The sequence below is a fragment of the Labeo rohita genome, chromosome 24 (genome assembly GCF_022985175.1).
Source record: "Labeo rohita strain BAU-BD-2019 chromosome 24, IGBB_LRoh.1.0, whole genome shotgun sequence".
In the NCBI taxonomy this organism is placed as follows: Eukaryota; Metazoa; Chordata; class Actinopteri; order Cypriniformes; family Cyprinidae; genus Labeo; species Labeo rohita.
This window is the reverse complement of record NC_066892.1, coordinates 1,929,842-1,954,075: the sequence shown is the minus strand read 5'-3', so window position 1 is coordinate 1,954,075 and position 24,234 is coordinate 1,929,842. Positions and strand designations below refer to the sequence as shown.

Genomic DNA, 24,234 nt, shown 5'->3' with positions numbered 1-24,234 from the left:
TATTTTTTGTGCATTTTTGTAGATAGGACAGTAGGAGAGATGACAGGAAAGCAGTGGGAGGAGAGAGGGAAGCAGGATCAGCAAATGACCTCAAGACAGGAATTGAACTTGGGTTGCTGTGAGCACAGTTGCGCTGTTTGTCGAAGCACTAACCACAAGGCTATTAGCACAGACATTAATTACACTTTTACGTAAAATGTATAATTACATATATTTATGATTACATACTACTTCGTCCTCAAGACTGTGACCTAGAAACAGATCAAAGTCTGCTATGATGAAGGATGTATAAACTGTCTGATAAAACTATGAGGAGGCAAGAATTGAGAACAGATGGTGCTTGAGCAAGGAAACACTAGAGCACAGGTGCCCTTTGAAGTTTCTTTGTCTTATAGGTACAAAGGCAGTTTAATTTTCTCATTTATATTGCTCTCCTACTGCAGGTGGGTGCCAGCTACAGAATTTAGCTTGATGTGCAGGCTACTAATAGTATGTATTTAATTATTATTATTATTATTATTATTATTATTATTATGTGTTATATAACGCTGACTGAACTGTGTATTGTGGTTTTGGTTTATATATTGCAATGTATTTTGAGTTTGTGAAATAAAATCTAAAACCTGTCTGGTAATGTAAATAGTCTTAAAATAGTTAACTCTGGGTTATTCTAAACCCTGGGTTGTCTTGATTCATGTTTCCCACTGCTCATAATTTACAATTAACAATTAAACCTGTGTATTCATAAGATGATGTTTCATACTGTACATTCCTAAACCCTGGGTTACTTGCATATCAATGCTAGTTTCACTGTTTGGTTAGCACAGTATGCAACCTGTTTATGTAACGGTTCTAGCATTACCATACTTCTATTAATTATACAACAATAGCCCAGGGTCAAGAGTAGTATGAAAACACTTTTAAAGGAGTCCCTTCCTGATTGTTACTAAATTGTGATCCAGAATTGAAATTGTAGGTTGTGGAAAAAGGTTTTGCTTGTTTATGTACCATTACAGAGGGAACCAATCACTAGAATAAATCAACTCTACTATGAGAAAAGTTTCACTTTATTTTGATGGTCCCTTTAACACATTCTGTTGACTATAAGTAACATTGCACCTATATATCTACTAACTCTCACTAGAGTGTTAGTGGAGTATTAGTAGACTGGTAGGGTTAGGGTTAGATTAACATGTATTTGCAAAGTTACTTATAGCCAGGAAAATGTCTGTTGGGAGACCATCACAATAAAGAGTTAGCAGATATTTAGCAGACAGTCTACTAATACTCTAATGAGATTTAGTTGACACGTAGGTGCAATATTACTGATTGTCAACTGAATGTTCAAAAGGAATCAACAAAATAAAGTGTTACTGAAAAGCCTACTATGAGAGAAAGCAGGGGCGGATTGGCCATTTGGCAATTCTGGCAAATGCCAGAAGGGCCGTACCATTTTGTAAATGTGGGCCGGTCAGTTTTTTTTTTTTTTTTTTTAATATGTATTGTTTTTACATGCAGGCAGCTTTTATCTCTTGCAAGATGTGAATGTTATGATGATGATGATGATGATGATGATAGTAATAATAATAATAATAATAAATGTTAAGCATTTGGCCCAATCGGCGACGGCCGGCTGGTTTCGAGATGGGGCGACCCAAATTCGACCCAATCAGAGGTTACGCGGACATAATCAAAATCTGGCAAGAATGTCAAACGGTAAGTGCAACACAAGCTAATTGTCAGAGATGGACCGTAAAAAAAGGAAAGGCGGTGCCGAAAAGCTCCGAGAAAGCAAAAAAAATGGGATCTAAAATCAGACGCTGCCAAATGCATAAAATTAACTGAAATATTCTCGAAAGGTTTAAATTCGGCTGCTGCATCGGAGGACAGTAGCGCGGTAGAGGAGGTAAGAAGAAAACAGAAAATATACTTCTAAGTCATTATACTAAAATATACTAAGTAATGTTCACGCCATTCACGCTACTTCTGACAGTTTTTGACAGTAACCTACACTGTTTAACAGTTGTAAGCTTAGCGTAGAACTCCCGTACATTTTAAAATGTCATTATCAGCAGATAACGTGGGATTTAGGGTATTCAGACTGCTGTATGCTACTAGCAATATAGTCTAACATGCAAAAGGACCTATAGCTATAACCATAGTACTGTAGGCATTTGTAGTGAACTCTGAATACATAGCTAGTCTTTAAAGTAAAACATTAAATACATGCATAGGTTACAGTATGTAATTAATCCATAGGTAGGGTGGAACATAGACTTCTATTACAGGCAATAGTGTAATGTATCTATGCAATAGTTAGACAATGTAAAATGAGACATTGGCTTGCTTATGTTCTCCCTTGACTGAATCCTGTGTTCATCTATTCAAAACTAGAATGTTTCTGGACCCAGTGCAGATAGCTCAGCTGCTGCAGCAGAGTCAAGTATAATGGAGGTAGGAAGACAGCAATGAGAGAGACACACCCTGACACACATGCTGACAGTTTCTTAATACTGTGTATAGAAAACTGATATAGAAACCAGTTAGGGGTTGCCAGTGGGGGACTAGTTCACCACAGATGTCCGGTCAGAGACAATGAGATGCAATCAGTCCAGAATTCTTTTGATTCTTTATTCTTTCCACAAAGTTTCCAACAAGTACTGAGCATGCAAATGCTAACAATCACTTTGGGGTATCCATGTGGGTTGGTGTGTATGTGCGGTCTACAACAAATTAGAATAAACAAATTAAGCAATCAGAAAAACTTATACAAATAAAGATACTAAAACACTTCCATGTACAATCAACATGAGTATGAGATCACTGGCTGATTGCCAGAAACACTTCAAAATAAAAGCTCATGTTTGCCTTTTTAACACTGTGGCTCTAATTAACGATAAATTAACCCTTATGATAAGAGTAACCTGTGACTGTGTATCACACACACACATACACACCTTTACACACAAATGGAGATGCAGCACTAGCAACACTTCAGCATACTTTTATTCACAAATAACTATATATGTCATTCTCTGCAGTGTTGTTCTTTATTGCCACTGTCTATTGGCTTCTCCTTGTTTCTATGTTGACATTGTACACATTGTCTGTCTGATTCTCATCCATTTTAACTCTGTAACTTACAGAGTAATAAATAACACTGCAGAGAATGGCATATATAGTTATTTGTGAATAAAAGTATGCTGAAGTGTTGCTAGTGCTGCATCTCCATTTGTGTGTGTGTGTGTGTGTGTGTGTGTGTGTGATGCACATTCACAGGTTACTCCTATCATAAGTAATAGCAGACAAATGGCATAAACAGACAGCACACGGACTCTACAAGATTCACAGATTATTTTTTATTTAGTTTTTACTGTATGTATAAATTTGTTATAAACGGGTTGTTTTTGTTCCAGTCACATACATTAAATGTTTAAATATCTATTACATATGGTACTGCTTATATTATTTCACCATCTGTACACCAATTTAAGTAGTGAATGTGCATGTCCGTGGGTGGGGCTGTGTCGGTGTGGTAATGTGGGCTGGTGTGGCTACAGTGCCAGGGCTGAATTTTTGTCCCAGTCCGCCCCTGAGAGAAAGACAAATGAATTACCGCAAATGAATCACACTTTACATACAAGAGCACTTTACATTACAATCAGTATTGACCAATATCATCAAAACATAAGTATGATAAGTATGTATTACTTTCTGCAGGTTTAACAAGTAGGCTTAACGTTTTTGGATGTTTTTTCGACTCAATAAATTTAGTGATGTAATCTTACCCTTTGTAAAACAGTTGTAAGGTAGGGTCTTCCTGGTTAGCCAGTAATCTGATGTTAATTAAAGATATAAAACAATGGTATTAAAATACATGGAAACATTTATGTACAGTAAAATTTAATGAGAATGACTACATGAAAAGCAATACAAATTGTTATACAGTCACTGTCAAGCACTCATTTGTATATAAAACTGTATTTATTCAATTGATTCTAATGCCACATACTGTGAAGAATGCTTTGACAGTTATTACACACAATTCAGCTTACGACTGTAATTCAGTTCACAAATTTACTTACAGTACAATCTGCGATGAGCAGCTGTCCCTCTTCAGCTGACACTGAGAACCTGCAGACAACTAGATAAGCTTGTTTATACTGAAGGCAGCACCAGTTTTCTGAAAGTCATGTGATTTAAAGAAAACCCTATTTTTTTTTTTATATTCTTTTAAATCACATGACTTTCAGAAAACTGGTGCTGCCTTCAGTATAAATAAGCTTATCTAGTTGTCTGCAGGTTCTCAGTGTCAGCTGAAGAGGGACAGGCTGCTCATCGCAGATTGTACTGTAAGTAAATCCAAAAAATCAATGAGCAATTGAAACATAAGAGATTAAAAGAATAAATTATGTGAAAAGAAATAGAGAAACATGCACCAGTATCATCAGTAATTTTGTGCAGAGATGTTGACTGCAATAGTCCTCTCATAAATATACAGTGCCCCCCCAAAAATATTTTACAATTAGAATTACACATTAAAATTAGAATGACTTCCAAAAAGCATTTTGTGGACATTAAATAATTTTGAAATAATTTAGATTTATGTGAGATGTCCTTATAAAGCTATAAGCATGAATTGTATGTTACACTGTTAACATCCAGATTTAAAATAAAGTGACAGTTATATAGTGTTCACACTATTTTTAGGGCCATATAATATGTTTGTATTGGAGACTGGGGCAAGTTTTTTTATTCTCAAAAATCTAAATGTTATGAGTAAATGTATAAAAATTGTTTTAGAGAACAATTGTCTGTTCTGTGTTTGCTTTCTCCTGTTGACATTTTAACTGCAAATAAATTAATAAATAAATAACAAATAAAATAAAATAAATAAAGCCTCTGTAGAATCCTTGTGTGAGATGAAATATTTAATCTTTTCAAATATCCATTCAACACCCAAAAAAGGTGTCACACAAACAAATGCGATGCTTACTTAACTCCTTATTAAGAATTCAAAGAGTACACACAGAATACATGATAATTTATTAAAGAAATAAAAAATATATATTTGTATATCACCTATATCCAATAGTGTATATGTAATAAAATAATTAGTATACTTATTACATACTTGTGTATACTTGTTACAATGTGTTAATTCCTTAATTATTATTTTAAAGGTGACAATATAATATTGTGGGCTTTTATTAGGCCTACCATCGATAAAACCACAAAGCTGATGGGTAAGTATGAGTACGAAAAAAGTTATTTTAGCTGTTAATGTTATTACTTTCCCCCTAATGTATGGTACATGAAGGATTAATGTACATATGTAACAAAGCTCTTCAGTGAACAATTAAGCATTTTCACACAGCAATATTTTTCTCACATGGCCACTTGGTGTCAGTGTTTCCTAATACAATTCAACAACCCCTTTGCAGTTTGATTGTAAAATACACAATGGAGTTTAGCTCTTTCAACTGGCCTTCACTAAAAAGCAAGTAAGCTTACTACACTAACGTAGTTTCACAATGGTATTTGTAGTAAAACTGTGGTTATACAAAAGGTAGTCAATATTTCAAAAAATACTACGACACTACTAAACTTTCACTATAATAAAACCATGGTTAATTTTCATATAGGTCATTTTTTAGAAACTTGAATACAAATTTAATTTTTCGAAATTATGCTCAGAAGCTGTAGGTGCCACAAATCTGTTAGGAGCATCAAACTGTCATTAGCTGCACCTGTGTGCTTGGTAAGGAGGTAATTTAGCTTAAATGTTATTGGGATGGACACTCAAAGGACCATTTTTCTTAGTGTTTGATTTTGGCAACCACACAAAAAGACTTAACTACTTTAGACATCAATAAGACCTATTTACAGGAGAGTTTTGCTCACTACAACAATCTTCGCAATGATATAAATGTTATCGCTGTGTATCAAGGTAACAACAGATTAAAAATAAGGTTTCATAGCATTTATTAATATAGATTTTTTGGGGGGGATCAGTAACAAAGCATAATACTAAAACACAAAGGCAAATACACTGTACAGACATAAAGAGCAAACAATATATTTGTATAATAAATTTGTCAAACGAATATAGAAAAGGGTGAATAAAAGATTTATGATGAGCATGTACACAGATTTTAAAAAACAGTTTTTACAATTTGGATTTCTTGTTTTTATAATTGAAATTGTTTTTTGATGTACAGCTCAAGAATGTAATATAGAATGTAGTAGGCTATACAAAGGCTCTTTTCTGCTTTGTAACTATAAAAGGCTGCTAACCCACATTAGTTTAAAGTCACCCTATTTGCAGGTGCAGTTATAATTTCCCATATAGCCACTAAGTGGCAATGTTTCCAAACAATCTCTTTCAGTTGTGAGAAATAAAAAGAAAAAGTGATGCACCTGTGATTGTTCCTGCTGCATTGATCTCGTTCTGTGTTGATAATACGTTTTTATGGTTGAGACTTTGCTTTGCTTTCTTTCCAAGACATAACAACAGAGAATTGTTTATTATTATTATTATTTAATGCAAAAACTTCTAAAAACTAAAATCCTAAATGATCTTTGGAGAAACATTTATAACTGACATCTAAACAATGATCTGCCATACAGTCATTTTAGGAACCTAAATATCTGAGAAACTATTCAAATGGTTGAAGTAGTTAATGACAAGAACATATTTGTGGGCCTGAACACTGTCATTGTGGTAAACTGTGTGTGTGTATGTGTGTGTGTGTGTGTGTGTGTGTTTTGGGGAGTTAGACAGGAATTTCACAGACCCTCAAATAAACCTGTTTCATAAGGATTCAGTTCTAATGTGAAATGTGACACATCTGTTGTTGCCACGGTAAGTTTTAGGAATGGAAGCCCTATATAAGGTAACCTTACCACTCCATCGCTGTCCTGTTCAATTGTTACTACAGACAACTTTAACATACACTGTAAAAACCTGAACAAACAGTTAGAGAGAAAAGAATGTCTTATTGGTCACCAAAAGTCACACATGCTTCATCTGCTAAAAGATCTTTGACTAACATTTATGTATAATCTCTCTCTCTCTCTCTCTCTCTCTCTCTCTCTTTTTTTTTTTTTTTTTTTTTTTGGTGTTGGTTTTAAATGTATAAATATAGTTAATTTATAATATACACTATTTATTTGTATTACATATATTTATGTTTATATATATATATATATATATATATGTGTGTGTGTGTGTGTGTGTGTGTGTTTATTATATATTTTAGTTTTTTTTTTTTTTACAAAATTCCTTTGCCAGCTGTTTCTTTTTATTTTTGTAAATAAAAAAGTGACTTATTAAAGCTAAAATAAATTAATTATGATCAGTCAGATTATTGTAAGATTATGATTGTGTGTGTTAAATGACTCTCTTTTTTTCCACCCATCTCTTGTTGGTTTCCATGGGAGACTCCACAGGTGAATTACGGTCTGTTTGCAGAGAGATTCAAGAATGGATGTGTTTGCGTAAGGAGCTCTGTTTCCCGCTCACGCTTAGGCCACACAGGATCACTGAGCTCACGGATACACCATTCTGCATCCTGGATGTCCTCTGCCGATAAGCCCCGTCCATGGATACATCCACTCACGGATCTCAAGGGTCCTCACTTCATCCCACAGCTCACGGTTACCATGACAACCAATATAAACACACTCCTCACAGTGCATGAAATTATACACAAGCATGAAATTATTGCACATTTATTAAACACTTCAACAGATGAATCTCATCAAACATCAATCCTGTTTGAATGAAAAAAAAAAAACATATATTATATATTATATTATATATGCATAAGGAAAATAAAGCTTATTTTCAGGACATTTTAAGACTTGTTTTGCATTTTGACATTATTTTCATTCCAATTAAACAGATTTACCTTTAGTTGCCCACTGTATTATTGTAATGTATATATATATAATTTTTAACTGCCATGAAAATAATATAACAATGCACAAAATAGCCTTAAAATCCTGCATTTTTATGCAAAACATAATTTTGTCTTTTTTTCTTTTGATTTTTGGATTAAAATATGGCTACAATATTTATTTGTGAGATTTGTATTCAAAAAGACATATAAAACATTCTTATAATGATCTTTACCATGTTTAGGTTGTGAAAAATGTCAGAAGCATATGAGGTTTTACATTAAAAGCATTTGAGGTTTATTTGTTCAGCTCCCTGTTTAATGTAAAAAGTGCACTCTGTTTTTTATGGTCGAAAATATTTGACACCATCAGCATTTAATGTCACAGATTTCAGCTTTTTATAATTTTATATACATCACAAACACACTAACACAATATGAAATGAGCTCAGTCTCTGTCTAGACTCCAGCGTATGTGCCATTGTAGAAGAAAGGTTTGTCTGAGACACAGTGACCTACGACCTCTGGAGTCCATCTCTGAATCTTCGGCTGTCCCTTTTCATCTGGTCGCACAATGACCGTGCTGCGGGACGCAAGCGAGGGATCCTCGTCAAAAAAATTGAAGGGACGCAGGAAGAATCCCACCGCGTTTCCTGGAGTCGCTGTGTTGGGAATGTCTTCAGAATGAGGAATGTGTAAGAATCCCACCGTCACCCAGGCAACCAAATCCTGCCAAGAAATATATAATTGTCATTTGAGTATTTTTAGATATTTATATATATTTTTTTCATCTAGCAATTTATCCATTTCCATTAACTGAAAGAAATGTTAACTAAAATTATATACTGGACCACAAAACTAGTCTAAAGTAGCACAGGTTTATTTGTAGCAATAGCCAAAAATACATTGTATGGGTCAAAATGATCTATTTTTCTTTAATGTCAAAAATCATTTGGATATTAAGTAAAGATCATGTTCCATGAAGATATTTTGTAAATTTCCTACTGTAAATATATCAATTTTTGTTTGTTTTGATTAGTAATATGCATTGCTGAGAACTTCTTTTGGACAACTTTAAAGGCGATTTTCTCAATATTTTGATTTTTTTGCACCCTCAGATTCCAGTTTCTCAAATAGTTGTAGCCAAATATTGTCCTATCCTAACAAACCAAACATCAATGGAAAGCTCATTTATTCATTTATTCAAAAAAATGTTTATGATTGGTTTTGTGGTCCATATATATATATATAAATTCTGTTATTTGTCAAGGTAACATTTCTAGTTTTAATTTAAATTAAGCTGAAGTACTAAAATTACTAAAAAGACTGAAATAATAATTACTAAAAAACTATAGTTTTTATAGTATAAATACTAATAATATTGTATATTTACACTAAAATAATGTGAACTAAAGGTGTTTCTTTAAATTTTTTATTTATTTTATTTTTATTTATTTATAGATATTGATTTAAGTAATTGTTTTCTTTCTTTCTTTCTTTCTTTCTTTCTTTCTTTTTCTGTTGCCATGTGTTTCAGAGTTTTGGAAATTTGCAGTTACGATTTTAAGTACTAGTTAATATGATTAAGAGCAGTATATGATAATCTGGCATCTCTTAATGCTGGTAAAACAGGTTGATTATAGATACTATTCACATGCAGTAGTTGCAAATATTTTGAATAATTAACAATACATTTTTTACATCTGATTTTATTTGTACATCAGTCTAAATGCTTAATATGTTGGCTTTGTGTCTATTTTTAGTGCCCAAGAAAACCGGTTCACACTGCACAAGGTCTATTTGGAGGCCGAACTCAAATAATTCTTCAAGTCTCTTTAAGTCATCTGTTTACCTGGTTAACAATGTTTTCATTGTTGCGGATGAATTCCTCAAAGGAAACAACAGGCTCCCAAGGGTCATTCTGAGTGTAGATGCTACTGCTGGTGACCTCATTGTCTTTGTGTCTGGTTACAGCCAACGGGTATCTACAAAAAAAACAAAATCACAAAGATTTGCTCAAGAAATAGAGTACAAAATGTGCCATTTCTTTTGAATTAAATGCAAAGGTCCACCTTGACCAAGTAATGCCATTTTCCTCCCTCCAGCCACGGGGCAAAACACTATTAGCATGCGAGTTATACTGGATCCGATAGCCCTTCTTATGCCCCCACTTGTTGTTTTGATTGGGATTGTAGAAGTGCAAGTATTTGGGAAACTTCTTGCCAAAGCGGAAGGCAGCACTACGTTCAGTTTCATGCTGAGTCCTATGCAGTTTCGATTGCACAATGGAGTGTTCTGGGCTCCAGGGATTGGTAAAGTTAACGTATTTCAGATCAATGGATTCAAAGCTGTTGTCCCTCCCTGTACAAAAATAAAGAGCAAAATTATCTCTGTTCAGTGTTATGTTATGCAATTGGCTTAGTTGGCACCTGTGGTGTTGTAATTTGTGCACAGATCACAAAATATATTATTTGGCTTCAGATTGTACACCGATAAGCAAGGGCTTGACTCACCTGCAATGTCAAGGTCCACTTTGTAATGAATTAGATGGGTGTGCAAGTTGCCAAGAACATAGTTGTAAACCCTGGTTCCATAGTTCAATCCATTTTCAGTGAAGAACGTTGCATGGATGTAGCCAGTCGCACTCACTCTAGACTCCATTACACCATTCTGGTAAAAGACAAAGTCCCAGATGTAGTCGTAGTTGTACACCGTAGATGTAGTTCTGATCACCAGAACATGGTTTTCCAAGCCTCCATAGAAATTGAAACCTCCTTGGAAGTTGCTATTGAAGTGTCTCCTCAAAGGAAGCGCAGTGGTCATTTCAAAAATGCAAAGTGCGTTTCTGTAACGTAGAGGCTTGTCCGTGTCGTAGTAATGGTAGAGGTCTACAAAATGAGCAACTTCTGGACAGTCGATCCCAGGTGACAACTCATAATCCGAAGTGCCCATCGCCCACCCGGCATCAATGTATTTGGTCTGCATGGCAGCCGGAGTATCTCCGGAGTAGAAGGCGATGGCTTCCTGAAGTGCGATCTCATATGCAATTCTCTCTCCGTTGAAGCGTAGATCGAAGATCTGCAACCCGGCCGAAGAACGAACCCGATATGCAAAGGACCACCCGGCATATTCCACAAAGTTCCCATCCACCTGAAACCTCCGGCCTTGGGGTTCAACAAGCTTTGCTCCATGGATGTTCGTCGGTGTATTCATGTGTCCACGAGGAATGTAGGTTGAGAAAAGATCCTCCTCATCATGCTCTGGCAGCTTGAGTTTATTAATCGTCCCCTTCTCGTATTTCTCCACAAGCTCCTCCACGCTGTCAAAATACTGCCCGTTGTACCACACTTTATCGACCGTCCACTTTTCATGATCCAGATCTTTGTGGTTAACAAGAACCTCGAAACCCACTGGGTGGATGAAGTAGCCTTCCACAAACTTCTGCAGCATGATCCACGTCCGCCTCTCTTCTGGCGCCAACCCACGAGGAGCAATATCCGAGAAGGTCAAGCAGCGATTACTACAATTGCCGTACGTAAACCCGGTGCTCTCTTGCAAAATCTTGTTTGCTTTAGCTCCCACCTTCTCCAAAACCTTATTCAGGTGCTCATACTCCACAGAGGAGATTGGCCTGGACTCGAAACGGATTGGACGCTCACCCTTGAATGTCTTCACCTGGTAAGACTTCGGGAAAGGTAGGGGACTGACGACGTACTCCGTCACGTTCGGCACCGCCTGGTTGCCGAACTGCACCACAACACGTGCCTGCCGTGAAGGTTTCGCCTGTCCTCTGTCCAATGCGCGGAGCGCCTCGTGCTTGCGAGGAACGTGCAGTTCCATAAGGAGGATGCTGTTTTTCTTGAGGGACTTGTCTCGTGCCAAGGTGAGGCCCAGCTCGCTGCAGGAGTGGAGGTAGTCTCTCACGGCTTTCATCTCTGTAGGAGTGAGATCGGCAAACATTGCAGCTCCGTGATGAGCCCACTCACGAGTTCGTGAGGAAACGGTGGGCGTAGCTAGAGAAGCCAGAAGCAGCATCCAGGAGAACCACATCTTGGCTCCTGCAAAAAGAACAAGCCACTTTTGTCACACAGGTTTATAATACTAATTTTAATGAACTTCTTAGCTTCTTAGCTACCTTAAAGGAGAAGTTCAACAAAAATGTACAGATAATGTACTCACCCCCTTGTCATCCAAGATGTTCATGTCTTTCTTCAGTCATAAAGAAATAGTTTTTTGAAGAAAACATTTCAGGATTTTGTTTTCCATAGAGTGGACTTCTATGGTGCCCCGAGTTTATACTTCCAAAATGTAGTTTAAATGTGGCTTCAAACGATCCCAAATGCAGGTGTAAACGATCCCAGCCGAGGAAGAAGGGCCTTATCTAGCGAAACGATCGGTTATTTTCATAAAAATAATACAGTTTATATACTTTTTAATGTCAAACGTCTTGTCTTACCCTGCCTGAACTGTTTTTTCTGGTTCATGACAGTTAGGGTACGTCGATAAACTCCCATCTCATGTTCTCCCTCAACTTCAAAATCGTCCTGTATCACTGTTTTACCTTTTTCGTTAAGGGTGTTTGATCTTCTTTGCATGTTCACGTTGCAAAGACTGGGTCAGTACTTCCGCAGCGATGTAGGATGATTTTGAAATGATTTTTTAAGTTGAGGGAGAAAATACGATTGGAGTTTTTCTACATACCCTAACTGTCTTGAGCCAGAATACACAGAGTTCAGGGAGAGAAAGACAAGACGAGCATTTGAGATTAAAAAGTATGTAAATTATATTTTTTTAATAAAAATAATTGATCGTTTTGCTAGATAAGACCCTTCTTTCTTGGTTTGGATCATTTACGACCGCATTTGTGATCGTTTGAAGCTGCATTTAATCTGCATTTTGGAAGTTCAAAATCGGGGCACCATATCAGTCCATTATATGGAGAAAAATGCTGAAATGTTTTCCTCAAAAAACATTATTTCTTTACAACTGAAGAAAGAAAGACATGAACATCTTGGATGACAAGGGGGTGAGTACATTATCTGAAAATTTCTGTTCTGGAAGTGGACTTCTGTAGTGCCCGCGAGTTTGAACTTCCAAAATGGTTTAAATGCAGCTTCAAACGATCCCAGCCGGGGAAGAAGGGTCTTATCTAGCGAAACGATTGGTTATTTTCTAAAGGAATTGGCAATTTAGATACTTTTTAACCTCAAATGCTCATCTTGCCTAGCTCCGTGTGAGCTCTGTGTATTCCGGTTCAAGACAGTTAGGGTATGTCGAAAAACTCCCATCTCATTTCCTCCTCCAACTTCAAAATCGTCCTACGTCACTGCAGAAGTACAGTTTACAAAGTGAAAATGCAAAGGAGATCAAACACCCTTTAGAAAAAAAGGTCAAACAGCGATGTAGGATGATTTTGAAGTTGGAGAAGAAAATGAGATGGGAGTTTTCAACATACCCTGTCATGAACCGAAATACACAGTTTGAGGTTAAAAATGTATATAAATGCTTTTTTTTTTAGACAGTAACCAATCGTTCCACTTGATAAGACCCTTATTCCTCAGCTGGCATTGTTTAGAGCCATTTGAAGCTGCATTTAAACTACATTTTGGAAGTTCATACTCAGGGGCATCATAGAAGTCCATTACATGGAGAGAAATCCTGAAATGTTTTAATTTCTTTACGACTGAAGAGGAAAAGACATGAACATTTTGTATGACAAGAGGGTGAGTAAATTATCTGTAAATTGTTGTTTTGGAAGTGGACTTCTCTTTTAACCAGCCACGCTAAACCATGTCACCAGCCATACTGGTTCATCAGTTCATGGTTTTTCTAATAATGAACCGGCATGGCTATAGTTTGGTATAACTCCAACATCTTTCAAACTTTCCTATCTAGTTTAAGCTGCTCTTGTAAACATAGGTTATCATTTCTAAAGCGCCTCCCCCTTTGGAATCAGTGTGTTCTTTGCACAGAGAATCTGAGCCAAATTATAGTAATAAAGATGCAAGGTTACTGTGAGCCAACACCTCTCTCTGTCTCTCCCTGCTTGTTTTTCCTCTGCCTTGAGAAACAGATAAACCAGATATTTTGGATTTATTTACCCCAGTGAGGGCTGTTAGCAATCTTCCTCCAATTGAAATGGGCAATTCCTGATGTTGTTTTTCCGTCACCCCAAAGCTGTAGTGTTTTTCAAGTTCTTCTTTACTGTACAAAATGTCACTGTTCTTTGTTTCTGCATCTATTTCTAACATTTTCTGCAGCAGTGTCGATTGCACTATTATGTAACTCTCCTTTGCATAAAGGTCCAGTGACTCACCTTGTAATTAGAATAAAAAGGACCGACTAATGATAGAAGCATATGTTAAAAGCAATGAATGAGCTTACCTTCTGTGGCTGTTTTCAAGTTCGCAGGCTGGATAAATTCCCTGAAAGTGCGGCTGCTACAGCTGCGATGTGTTTTTTGGATCAGCCAGTGGATGCAGTGCTCTTCTGAATGGTACTGCTCTGATGTTTCTGCTTTTATCAACCACCCACCGCTCTTGAACAGAAGGCGATTGGCCAGCAGAAGGTCATAAAACTTCAGAAGAACAAAAACAAGAGATGATTGATGGGTTTGCTTGCATTATCAGTGCACATTTGTGGATGTTTCACAGAGTGTAAGACTATCACTATGAAATCTGTTTCGGTGTAAAATTGAGAAATAATACCAGACAGCTGCATGCTGACAGGTGTTTGCACTGATTATATGTAACACATATATTGAGATTTTGCATTTTGGTCACTTTTTCTGGTCACCTTGTATTTTCAATTATATCAATATTATAATAAAACAATACACTTTTACTAATATAGTTTTGGGCACACATATTGGAACAGGTCATGACATATGGTGCAATATATCATTGCAATACAATCATGTGGAATTTACCCTTTCTGCATTATAAAATGCATTATGTACTATTAAATATGCAACATATAATGGAAAAACAATGAAAATGCAGAATTATGTACAACACCCGGATGAAGAAACTTGTAATGTAATGTAATTCATGTAATGTAATTAAAAACTTGTAAAAATGTAATTCAGTTCACATATGTTATATCAGTGCAGCTCTTATGCACATTTTCAACAGGGAGAAACATGAATCTGACAGCTCAAATGAATTACAGTGTGAGCAATGTGGGACTGGGAATTGGACAAACAGCTGAAGCTGTTATTGCACTGTAGTGGTTGTTAGTTTCAAACCACAGAAAAACAATCGGTCAAAACTACCTGATATGAAACAGGCCGTCATTTAACCACCTAATGTGAGACTCTTATGGTTAATTATTAGCTTGAGTCTTTCATAACTCTGGCCTGCAGAGAACTCAGCACTTAAATCACCATCTGAAAGTAGTAATATTTATATTACTGTTTTAAGTTTGTAAGTACTTTTTTGGCTCTCAGTTTTATGAGACTGTGTTATGATTAAACAGCACCAGTATTACTCCAGATATAATAATTATAATCAGGTTTCTGGCTTTACAGATATTAACACATATGTTTTGGCTGTGTACATTTTTGTGTTGCAGATGTTTAGCTGGAAAGACAAATGTTATAAACAAACTGCTCAAATAGCCTATTGATAAAAAGAACCTCAAAAGAATGGCAAGTGAGACAAATAAACCTCTATTATGCTGTTGAAATGTCTGTGAAGTTTATTTATTTCCAATTCCGGCTCATTATTTGAAAATGTTGGGGTTTTTTTTCCAAGCATCATGATTGAAACACAATAAAATTGTATTGTTTTTTTTATATCCCAATAGCAAACTAATGCAGAGGCTTGTAAATGTAGCAACACACAGTCCAAGTCAAACTAAATCAAAATTAAATGCTTGTTTTGGAAATAAATTGATACTTTTACTCACCAAGGTTGTATAATCTTACAATTTTCTAGTTATGTTGAATTTAAATGCTAATTTTCCATTTATCAGAGCAATCCTTTCCAGTAATGCCAGCTATGATAAACCAGAGATACTCCTGCATTGCTTTATTGAGATATCCAGGTGCGATTTCATCTTATGTGTTTTATTATATATATATATATATATATTCTAATTTGACAGTTCTAGATTCACTTCACTACTTCAGATCAAACCAATGTTTGACATATATTTTGATGTCTATTTCTCAAACTAGAGACCTCATGTATATTTTACTTTAGTTATTGTCCATCTATGCCAGCCGCATCTCTTTCTCATACAAAACATGTTAATTTGCCTAAAAAGAATACAGTATAGTAAGGCAAAATATGCAGGCTGTTCTGGAAGGTAGGCCTTGTTTTAGCCAATTATGAAGTTTTTAACTTTCCACTAGTGTTAAAATGGAAATGCAAACCTAATCTCAAACAAATGGATGACTGTTTGAATTACTCTTGTTTACACTCCTTAGGAAGTCAAACCAACTACATGTTAAACTGGGATTAGAGGAAGTCTTTGATATGCAAAAAAGTCAGAGGTCACTCGTTCAAGCACAGTTTTTTACAGATTGTATGGAAATGGAATGGAGTCATAAGCTAATATTGCTATACCATGCTGCTCAAACAAATGGATCAGTGTTTGAAACTCTTGTTTACACTTTTCAGGAAGTCAAAACGACTCTGCATGTTAATCCGGATTTGGAGGAAGTGGCCTATTTTAATATGAAACAAACAAACAAACAAACAAAACAACAACAACAACAAAAAAAACATTGTAACCACATATTAACTATGGTTTTGTGTCATCATTGACAAAACGTTGTCACTTTCACTTTCATTATTTTGCAAGGATGTTGTTTCTTTATAGAGTGAAAATTAGTAAAACATATGGTTTGCTACACTAACCATAGTTAAACCATGGTATATGAAGTAAAACTGTGGTTTTACAACAGATGTTTTTTTTAACTGTACTGTTTAATAAAAAAAGAAAGAAACAAAGAAATCTGAAAACAAGATTTGTGATACGCTCTCCGAAGTCCCGATCTAAATCAAATGACCCGCTTCGAAGTTTCGATCTAAAATAAAAAAGATTCGCGAAATTTGTAATTTAAATGATTCACGATGTGCGCTCCACAATTCAGATCTAAATCAAAAGATTCACGAACCCGCTCCGAAGTTCCAATCTAAATCAAAAGATTTGCAGTATGCGCTTTGAAGTCCCGAACTAAATCAAATGATTATCTAAATTAAATGATTCACGAACTCGCTCCCGTTCTGAATAATGATTCACGAACCCGCTTTGAAGTTCCGAACTAAATCAAATGATGCGCGATAAGAGCTTTTAAATTCCGATCTGAATCAATTGATTCGTGATCCGACTGGATCGCTTCAAAACAGTGAATCATTTAGAATCAGCTGGAGGTTCCAGCGTAAATGACTCACTCAATTGAATCGGTTTGTCTGTTCCTCCGCTTTTCGCTCTTTCAGCCATGTTTGTAGGATGTTGTAAGTACTGCTACTGACTTAGCTCACTAGTTTTATGGCATAAAAGTAAACAATAACATCCCACACAAATCTACAAACATTTTCAGGTGAGGTAACCAGCCCTGGTGAAAAAAACAGCATATGTTGGTAGGTATGTTTTGATGCTGGTTTAAGCTGGTCCTTTGCTGGTTTATGCTGGTCCTTGACCAGCAACATGACCAGCATAAACCAGCAAAGGACCAGCTTAACAACAACAGTGGTTACATATACATATATTTTATTGTTTGATCGAAAATTATTGTTGAAACCATTTGCTTCTGCAGGTTCTTTTTTTATTTGAAATCTATAAGACACAGTAAATATCTTCTAAATGACTTAGTTTTCATTCCTTCCCATAGGCATGGAGTATTTTTTTTTTTTTTTTTTTTTTTTTTTTTTTTTGTCAGGTCATCAGTTGGTTTGTAGGTTTTAAATGGTGAAAACACAAACCTCCCCTAAAGGTCAGAGGTCACTCAATCAACCACAATATTGTGTGGATCTTGGATGGAATGATAAGATTTTAACTTTTGTACCACTCATGTTAGCAAGTGAAAATGAAAACCTAATGTTGCTACTGTATATCAGGCCACTCAGACAAAGGATTAATGTTTGAAACTTTCTTGTTTACACTCTTTAGGAAGTCTAACAGTGAAGTATTTTAACATGGATAAAGACAAACCTCCAGTAAAGGTCAGAGGTCAAACCTTTAAGCACAATACTGCATGGATCTTTAATGGAAGGACATACGCTGCTTCTTACGCTCTTCTTCTTCTTCTTCTTCACTGAATGCACAGTTTTCTATGATTAAAGAGCATCCTAAAGTGACACGTATTTTAAAATGAAGAGGAAATCTTCTCCGACTGTAGGAAATGTTGGATGGTGGCAGCTGTGTTTGTGTCTGGACACCCCCAAATCTCTTTTGAAGCTCTGGGCCAGTGATGTTGGTTGTGTTTACATGCCCCCTGGTCCTCACCTATTGACTTACTTTATTAAATAAACGCCCCTGAAATCCTTCCACCAAAGTGAGTCTTTATAGGATTAGACTTGCACAAACAGCCCTCCATCAGAGGGATCTACTGCTAACTTCACTACCCCCTTCCTCGGTTAGGACAGAGGACTACTAAACATTGGCGTCACCAAACGGTGAGCTAATAGATTCATTTACAGCTGTGACCCACCGGACTTTCCACCAATGACACGCCTCACACATGCTGCCATGGGCCCGTCCATCCTCACCATTTAAAACCTACCAACCAACACACAACCCAACCAAAGAACGCTAAACACCTGTGGAAAAGACTGAATACGGAGACATATCTACTGTTTTATGGATTTGGACTAACAAAAAGAGGATAAAGAGCAAAAAAGGAATAAAAAAGGAATCCATTTGTAAAGATCCTAAAACATCAGACGTTTTGTGCTCAAGAGCTCTGACGACTCAGGTAAAAATTCACTTTTTATGTAACTACTGCTTATGTAATTAATTACTATATTTCATAACTGGACTGCCTCAATTTGTTTTTGTTTTTGGAGATTTTATGTTAGATGGAAAGTGTTTTCAGTGTCTTCCAAATTAAATATATATTACAGGAACAACAAACAAGTCATCACATTTCCAAAATTTCAGAGTTGGAAATATATAGGATTTTGCTCTTCTCAACTTTATAACTTGATCTAAAAACATGTTAAATAAGTGTAAAAAAAAAAAAGTATAAAAGACCTTTACAGTTTTAACAATTTACCCGCTCACTACATATATAAATCAATTTTTTAAACAATATTTTTTAAAGATTATATATATAGTTTTGAGTATATAAATTTATTCAAAAATGTACAGATTTGAATAAATATAAATTTTAGATATATTTTGTTTTGTAATTCAGATGCAAAACCATATATATATTTGTAAATTGTAAAGATCTTAAATATGCACATTTGAAATTCTTTTAAACTAATTTCAAACATTTAGGCAGAAGAAGCAAATTCTGTCATGTGTCCAAATTTCTGTCTGGTGTTAGTATAAATGAAGTTTACTGTATCGTTTAGATCTAAATGATTATTTTTAATGGGTATTTCATACTCAAATCATCTAATTTAATGTATTCTTTAATTGCAGTTTCTTGACTTAATGGTGAAGAACTTCAGCTCTTCAGAGACACAATGAAGCTTCTGCTCGTGTCTCTACTGGGGTTTAATCTGGTCGTGGTTATGGGGTGAGATGTTTCACTACAACTGAACATTAAAAAAATACTAAAAGTGATTTGACATTTTTAAACTGTGCCATTTGTTTGTTTCGTCAGTCGAGCTTTATTTATATTTATATTAGGGTTAGTGATATGAACAAAGCCGTAAGTATTAAACTTAAAAATCATTAATCTCATTTGTCACTGATTATGTTAGGCACTGGTGTGAACATTTGGTGGAGGAGAAGGTGGAGAGGTTGGTCTCCCCCCGTGTTCAGCGTGAGGTGGAATGTTCCGCCGTCTATCAGTTCAACACTCAGGGCTGGAGGCTGGATGTGGAGCGAATGCGGCATGAACACGGAGGAGACGATGGCATTGCGCTTTATTACAAGAGACAGGGACCCAAAGCGTCCTGTTACATATTCAAGTGAGGAAAACATCAGTATTCCACTCATTCTGTCAAATCAGATACATTTCTTCAGCTATAAGTCAAACAACATTCTTTAATATTAGGATTAAACAGACTGTAAAAAGAAAAAAAATTACTTGATGTTGATTTATTTTATATATAAATATATATTTTTTCTAGTTATGTAAATTAATAAAATGTGACCCTGGACTACAAAACCAGTCATAAGGGTACATTTTTTGAAATTGAGATTTATGTATCATCTGAAAGCTGAATAAATAAGCTTTTTATTGATGTATGGTTTGTTAAGAGAGAATATTTGGCCAAGATACAACTAGGAAATTGTTAGGAAATCGCCTTTAAAGTTGTCTAAATGAAGTTCTTAGCAATGCATGTTACTAATCAAAAATTAAGTTTTGATATATTTACGGTAGGGAATTTACTAAATATCTTCCTGGAACATGATCTTTACTTAACATCCTAATGATTTTTGGCTTAAAAAAAAAAATTGGTAACTTTGACCCATGTATTGTTGGCTATTGCTACAAATACACCCGTGCCACTTATGACTGGTTTTATGGTCCAGGGTCACAAATATTTTATTGAGTAGACATTTCTGACAAATTTCACGCTAAATATGTGCATTAATACTTTAAAAACCTCATCCCGTAATCACAAACAAGTGGGAATAGACAGATAGATCTATTAATATGAATATATGTTTATTTAGTTATTATAATTAGCTTCTGGAAATGTACATGTTTGAAAATGTGCAGATTTTTCATCAGAATTACTAGAAATATATTTTTAGTTTATATTTTAGTTTTTGTTGAAGGAATCACACAGTCTTAAAAACATGCCTTGATAATACTGCCTGCCAAAATCCAAAGGAATATTTTTTTAAAGATTCTGCATATAAAATGAAAACTTGTGTGTAATTACAGTGACAGAAATGAACCCCTTATTTACTAAAGCATGTTATGATCACTTCATGTGTATGTGTTTTGGTGATTCCTGGTGTTTTTCCCTCTTAGACCTCCAGACATTGAGACAGATACAGTGAACCGCACAATCAGACAGTGTTGTGAAGGCTGGGCTGGATCTGACTGCACTCAGGGTGAGATCATCTGGATTTTCAGTCTCCATATAACATCAGACAATGAAACTGTTGTTGAATACGCTCATTTTTTCTATATACATAATGCATTTATGATGATATCTTCTGGGTTTTTCTGCAGGGGTTGGTGCCCGGGGTCAGTGTTTCTCTACATGGACGTGTGAGGAGTTTCCCGGGCTTCATAACTCGTCTCTGATGGCGCTGGAGCAGTGCTGTAGTAACCTGTGGGGCTTAAGCTGGAGAAATGCATCTGATCAGACCTGTCTGTCATGCACCTACACACTCCTGCCAGGTTATTTGTGTTCTTCACATCATTTGAAATATATTCAAGCCTGAATTTAAGATTATGCATTTGAAATGCATATAAAATATCAATGCATTTGGATTACACAGCTTAATATAGTGCATATTTGTATTATTTTATGTTTCATTCATGTATGAATTACCAATATGCATTACATTACATGTATTCGTTTGTTGATGTTAAACGGTGAATGGAAAAAATATTTTTTACATGTTTGTTATAGATTTTTATTCAATAAATTGAGTCTTTAAATGAATGGAAATTTTAGGATGATCATATTTGCAAAGAAACATTGTCAATATTGAATAAATCTTAAATCTTAAATCTTTATTTTCAAACATTTAAACATTTACTTACTTCTCAGATATCAGTTTTCTCCTATGGCTCGTGGTGGGCTGTTTCGTGGCGTTCGTGACCCGCAGGCGTCCGGCACTTGTATGAGCTGGGGCGGGACACATTACCGCACGTTTGACCGGAAACACTTCCACTTCCAGGGCAGCTGCACGTACCTGCTGGCCTCATCCACTGATGGGACGTGGGCCGTGTATATAAGCACAGAGTGTGATACTGCAGGACACTGCCGGAAGGTACAAACGCATACTCCCTATAAGATCATATTCACACACACACCTGATATATATCCAAACACCTGTTTTATATGTCTATAATAGTCAACGTGAACTCAAAATGGACCATATTTTCTTTAGTAATATTTGTTTTTGGTCTTATTTTGCATCATTTATTTATTCCGACGACTATTTTAGTCTTAAAACATGTTTGTTTTAATAACATTTCATTAAAAGAATCCATCAAATTAATCCCTGATAGATAAAATCAGGTTTTGTTCTTCATTTTATTTCTTATTGAATATCTAATTTCTGAAATATGTCACATTCTCAGAGTGAAGTCAACATGAAATCAACATATTTGCTTTCCTAATACTTATTTCTGGTCTTATTTTGCATAATTTACTTATTTTAAAGACATACATTTTATTTCTTTTAAATATCTAATTTCAGTCTGAAATATGTCAAATTCTGAGGCAAAATCAGTTGCAAATGTCATTTCAAGCACTTACAACATGTTTACACACATATTTACTTTAATACTTCCTTATCTTGTTGTGCATAATTTATCTAAGGACATTTTTCAACTACACATGAACAGTTTGAAGCTGTTAACACTGAGAAAACAAAGGAAAAGGCAATTCCACACTACTTTATCCACAGTGTTGTACGGTGTTGGGGAAAGTTACTTTTAAAAGCAATGCATTACAATATTGAGTTACTGCCTAAAAAAAGTAACTTACTACATTACTTAGTTACTTTTTATGGAAAGTAAACTAAGTAATGCGTTACTTTACTTTTGCGTTACTTTTTAAATCTGGGCAGGGCTTGCTTGTTTGTTTTTAATATAAAAAGTTTTCTTTTTGGCAATTGTAAAAGCCTTTTCTCACCAAAAGCCTCAGGCTTTGAGAAAAGTAAATTTATGTCTGTACAGGAGACCGCAAAAAAAAGGTAACTCTTCGACAATAAAAAAAAAGGAAAACAAATGTTAGATTATCTTGAGTAATTTTTGCTTATTAGTATGGTTGAATTATGTCATCGAAGGTCGGCGGCAAAGACATAAAATGGTATTAAATGCATAAAGGATATTTGTATTATTTAACATATTTAATTATTGCAGGTTTGTGTCATATTTTGAGTTGAATTTCACTGTTTTTGTTCATTTTGAGAAATACTGAATCAGTTTTTTTGTGTGTTTTTTTGAGTGAGATGAGTTAATGCATGTTTACATTTATTCTAGAAACATCTTACTCCCAATTTGTCTCAACATGGGGACAGGAGAGCTTTTAATCAATAAATGGGGAGAAAAGTAACTGGTGTTACTTATTTGAAAAAAGTATCTCAGATATTTTCTTTCTCGTCATTAAAAAGTAATGCATTATTTTACTAGTTACTTAGGAAAAAAATAATAATCTTACGTAACTCGCGTTACTTGTAATGCATTACCCCCAACACTGGTGTTGTAAGTGTTGCTAAGTCGCACATTCTTGATGAGTATCCAGGTTTACTGTAAAATGCATCACATTTAGGGGTAAATTTGGTTGAATATGTTGCAGAGATTCAGTTTAAAGCTTTAGCTTATATGACTGTCTTTCTTAAAAGAATCAGTTAGTTAAATTAATTTAAACAAAATGAAATTGGCTTAAATTCTTATCACGCTTCGTTTTGCTCCTGGCTTCAATTTTTTCCAGTTCATCATGAGCAGATTATTTTCTAGTGAACAAAACACTCATTTATCAAAAATGGACGTCTGCTTCTGCAGAAACCAATGAAAGCAACAAGCCAGAAACTTGGCAGCTTGTGCTACCAGGCACCATCAGGCACATGCAAATTATGTAACAGGTTTAGTCAATTTGAAATGTGATAGTCAGTCTTTATGTGGAGTATGGTTGTTTTTTTAGTTTGTTTAGCATCCAGGGGTAATTGCAGACAGCCGGTGGTTCTGGCTGATGTTCATGTTGTTTTTTTGTGTCTTAGGGACTGCGGTTGATGTTGGGTCTTGGCTTGGTGTCCCTACATAAAACCAATTTGACTATTAATGGTTTAGCACTACCGCAGGGTGAACCTCTCTTCCAAAACGGTATGAAAAACACAGATCTGCCTTTATACGTGACATTAAATGCTGTTTTGTATTGCAGCTTTGAAATTCATCCTTAACCAATGGCATGAATTTTCATTTTAATAGTTTTTTTTTATTATTACATTTTTAATGTAAGTTTTAGTTATATTAGTTAATTTAATCTATTCTATTTATTTATTTTAAAGTTAATGG

The 24,234-nt window shown here is 35.3% G+C and overlaps 2 protein-coding genes across 2 annotated transcripts in view; one reads left to right on the top strand and one right to left on the bottom strand.

The window, feature by feature from the left end:
- Nucleotides 1-7,718: 7,718 nt before the first annotated feature.
- On the bottom strand, nt 7,719-14,413 carry aoc1 (amine oxidase copper containing 1). Its single transcript, XM_051097650.1, has 5 exons — nt 14,286-14,413; nt 10,415-11,959; nt 9,974-10,262; nt 9,754-9,886; nt 7,719-8,630 (listed from the first exon to the last, which is right to left on the bottom strand). The coding sequence occupies exons 2-5, from the start codon at nt 11,949-11,951 to the stop codon at nt 8,361-8,363; spliced, it is 2,229 nt and encodes a 742-aa protein (XP_050953607.1). The 5' UTR covers nt 11,952-11,959; nt 14,286-14,413; the 3' UTR covers nt 7,719-8,360.
- Nucleotides 14,414-18,719: 4,306 nt separating this feature from the next.
- The window catches only part of sspo (SCO-spondin), a 90,824-nt gene continuing 85,309 nt past the window's right edge, over nt 18,720-24,234 (top strand). Inside the window, 7 exon segments of the mRNA XM_051097676.1 lie at nt 18,720-18,825; nt 19,500-19,596; nt 19,784-19,993; nt 21,010-21,092; nt 21,214-21,391; nt 21,761-21,983; nt 23,940-24,042. Of these exon segments, the coding sequence (XP_050953633.1) occupies nt 19,544-19,596; nt 19,784-19,993; nt 21,010-21,092; nt 21,214-21,391; nt 21,761-21,983; nt 23,940-24,042 (850 nt within the window). The 5' untranslated portion in view covers nt 18,720-18,825; nt 19,500-19,543.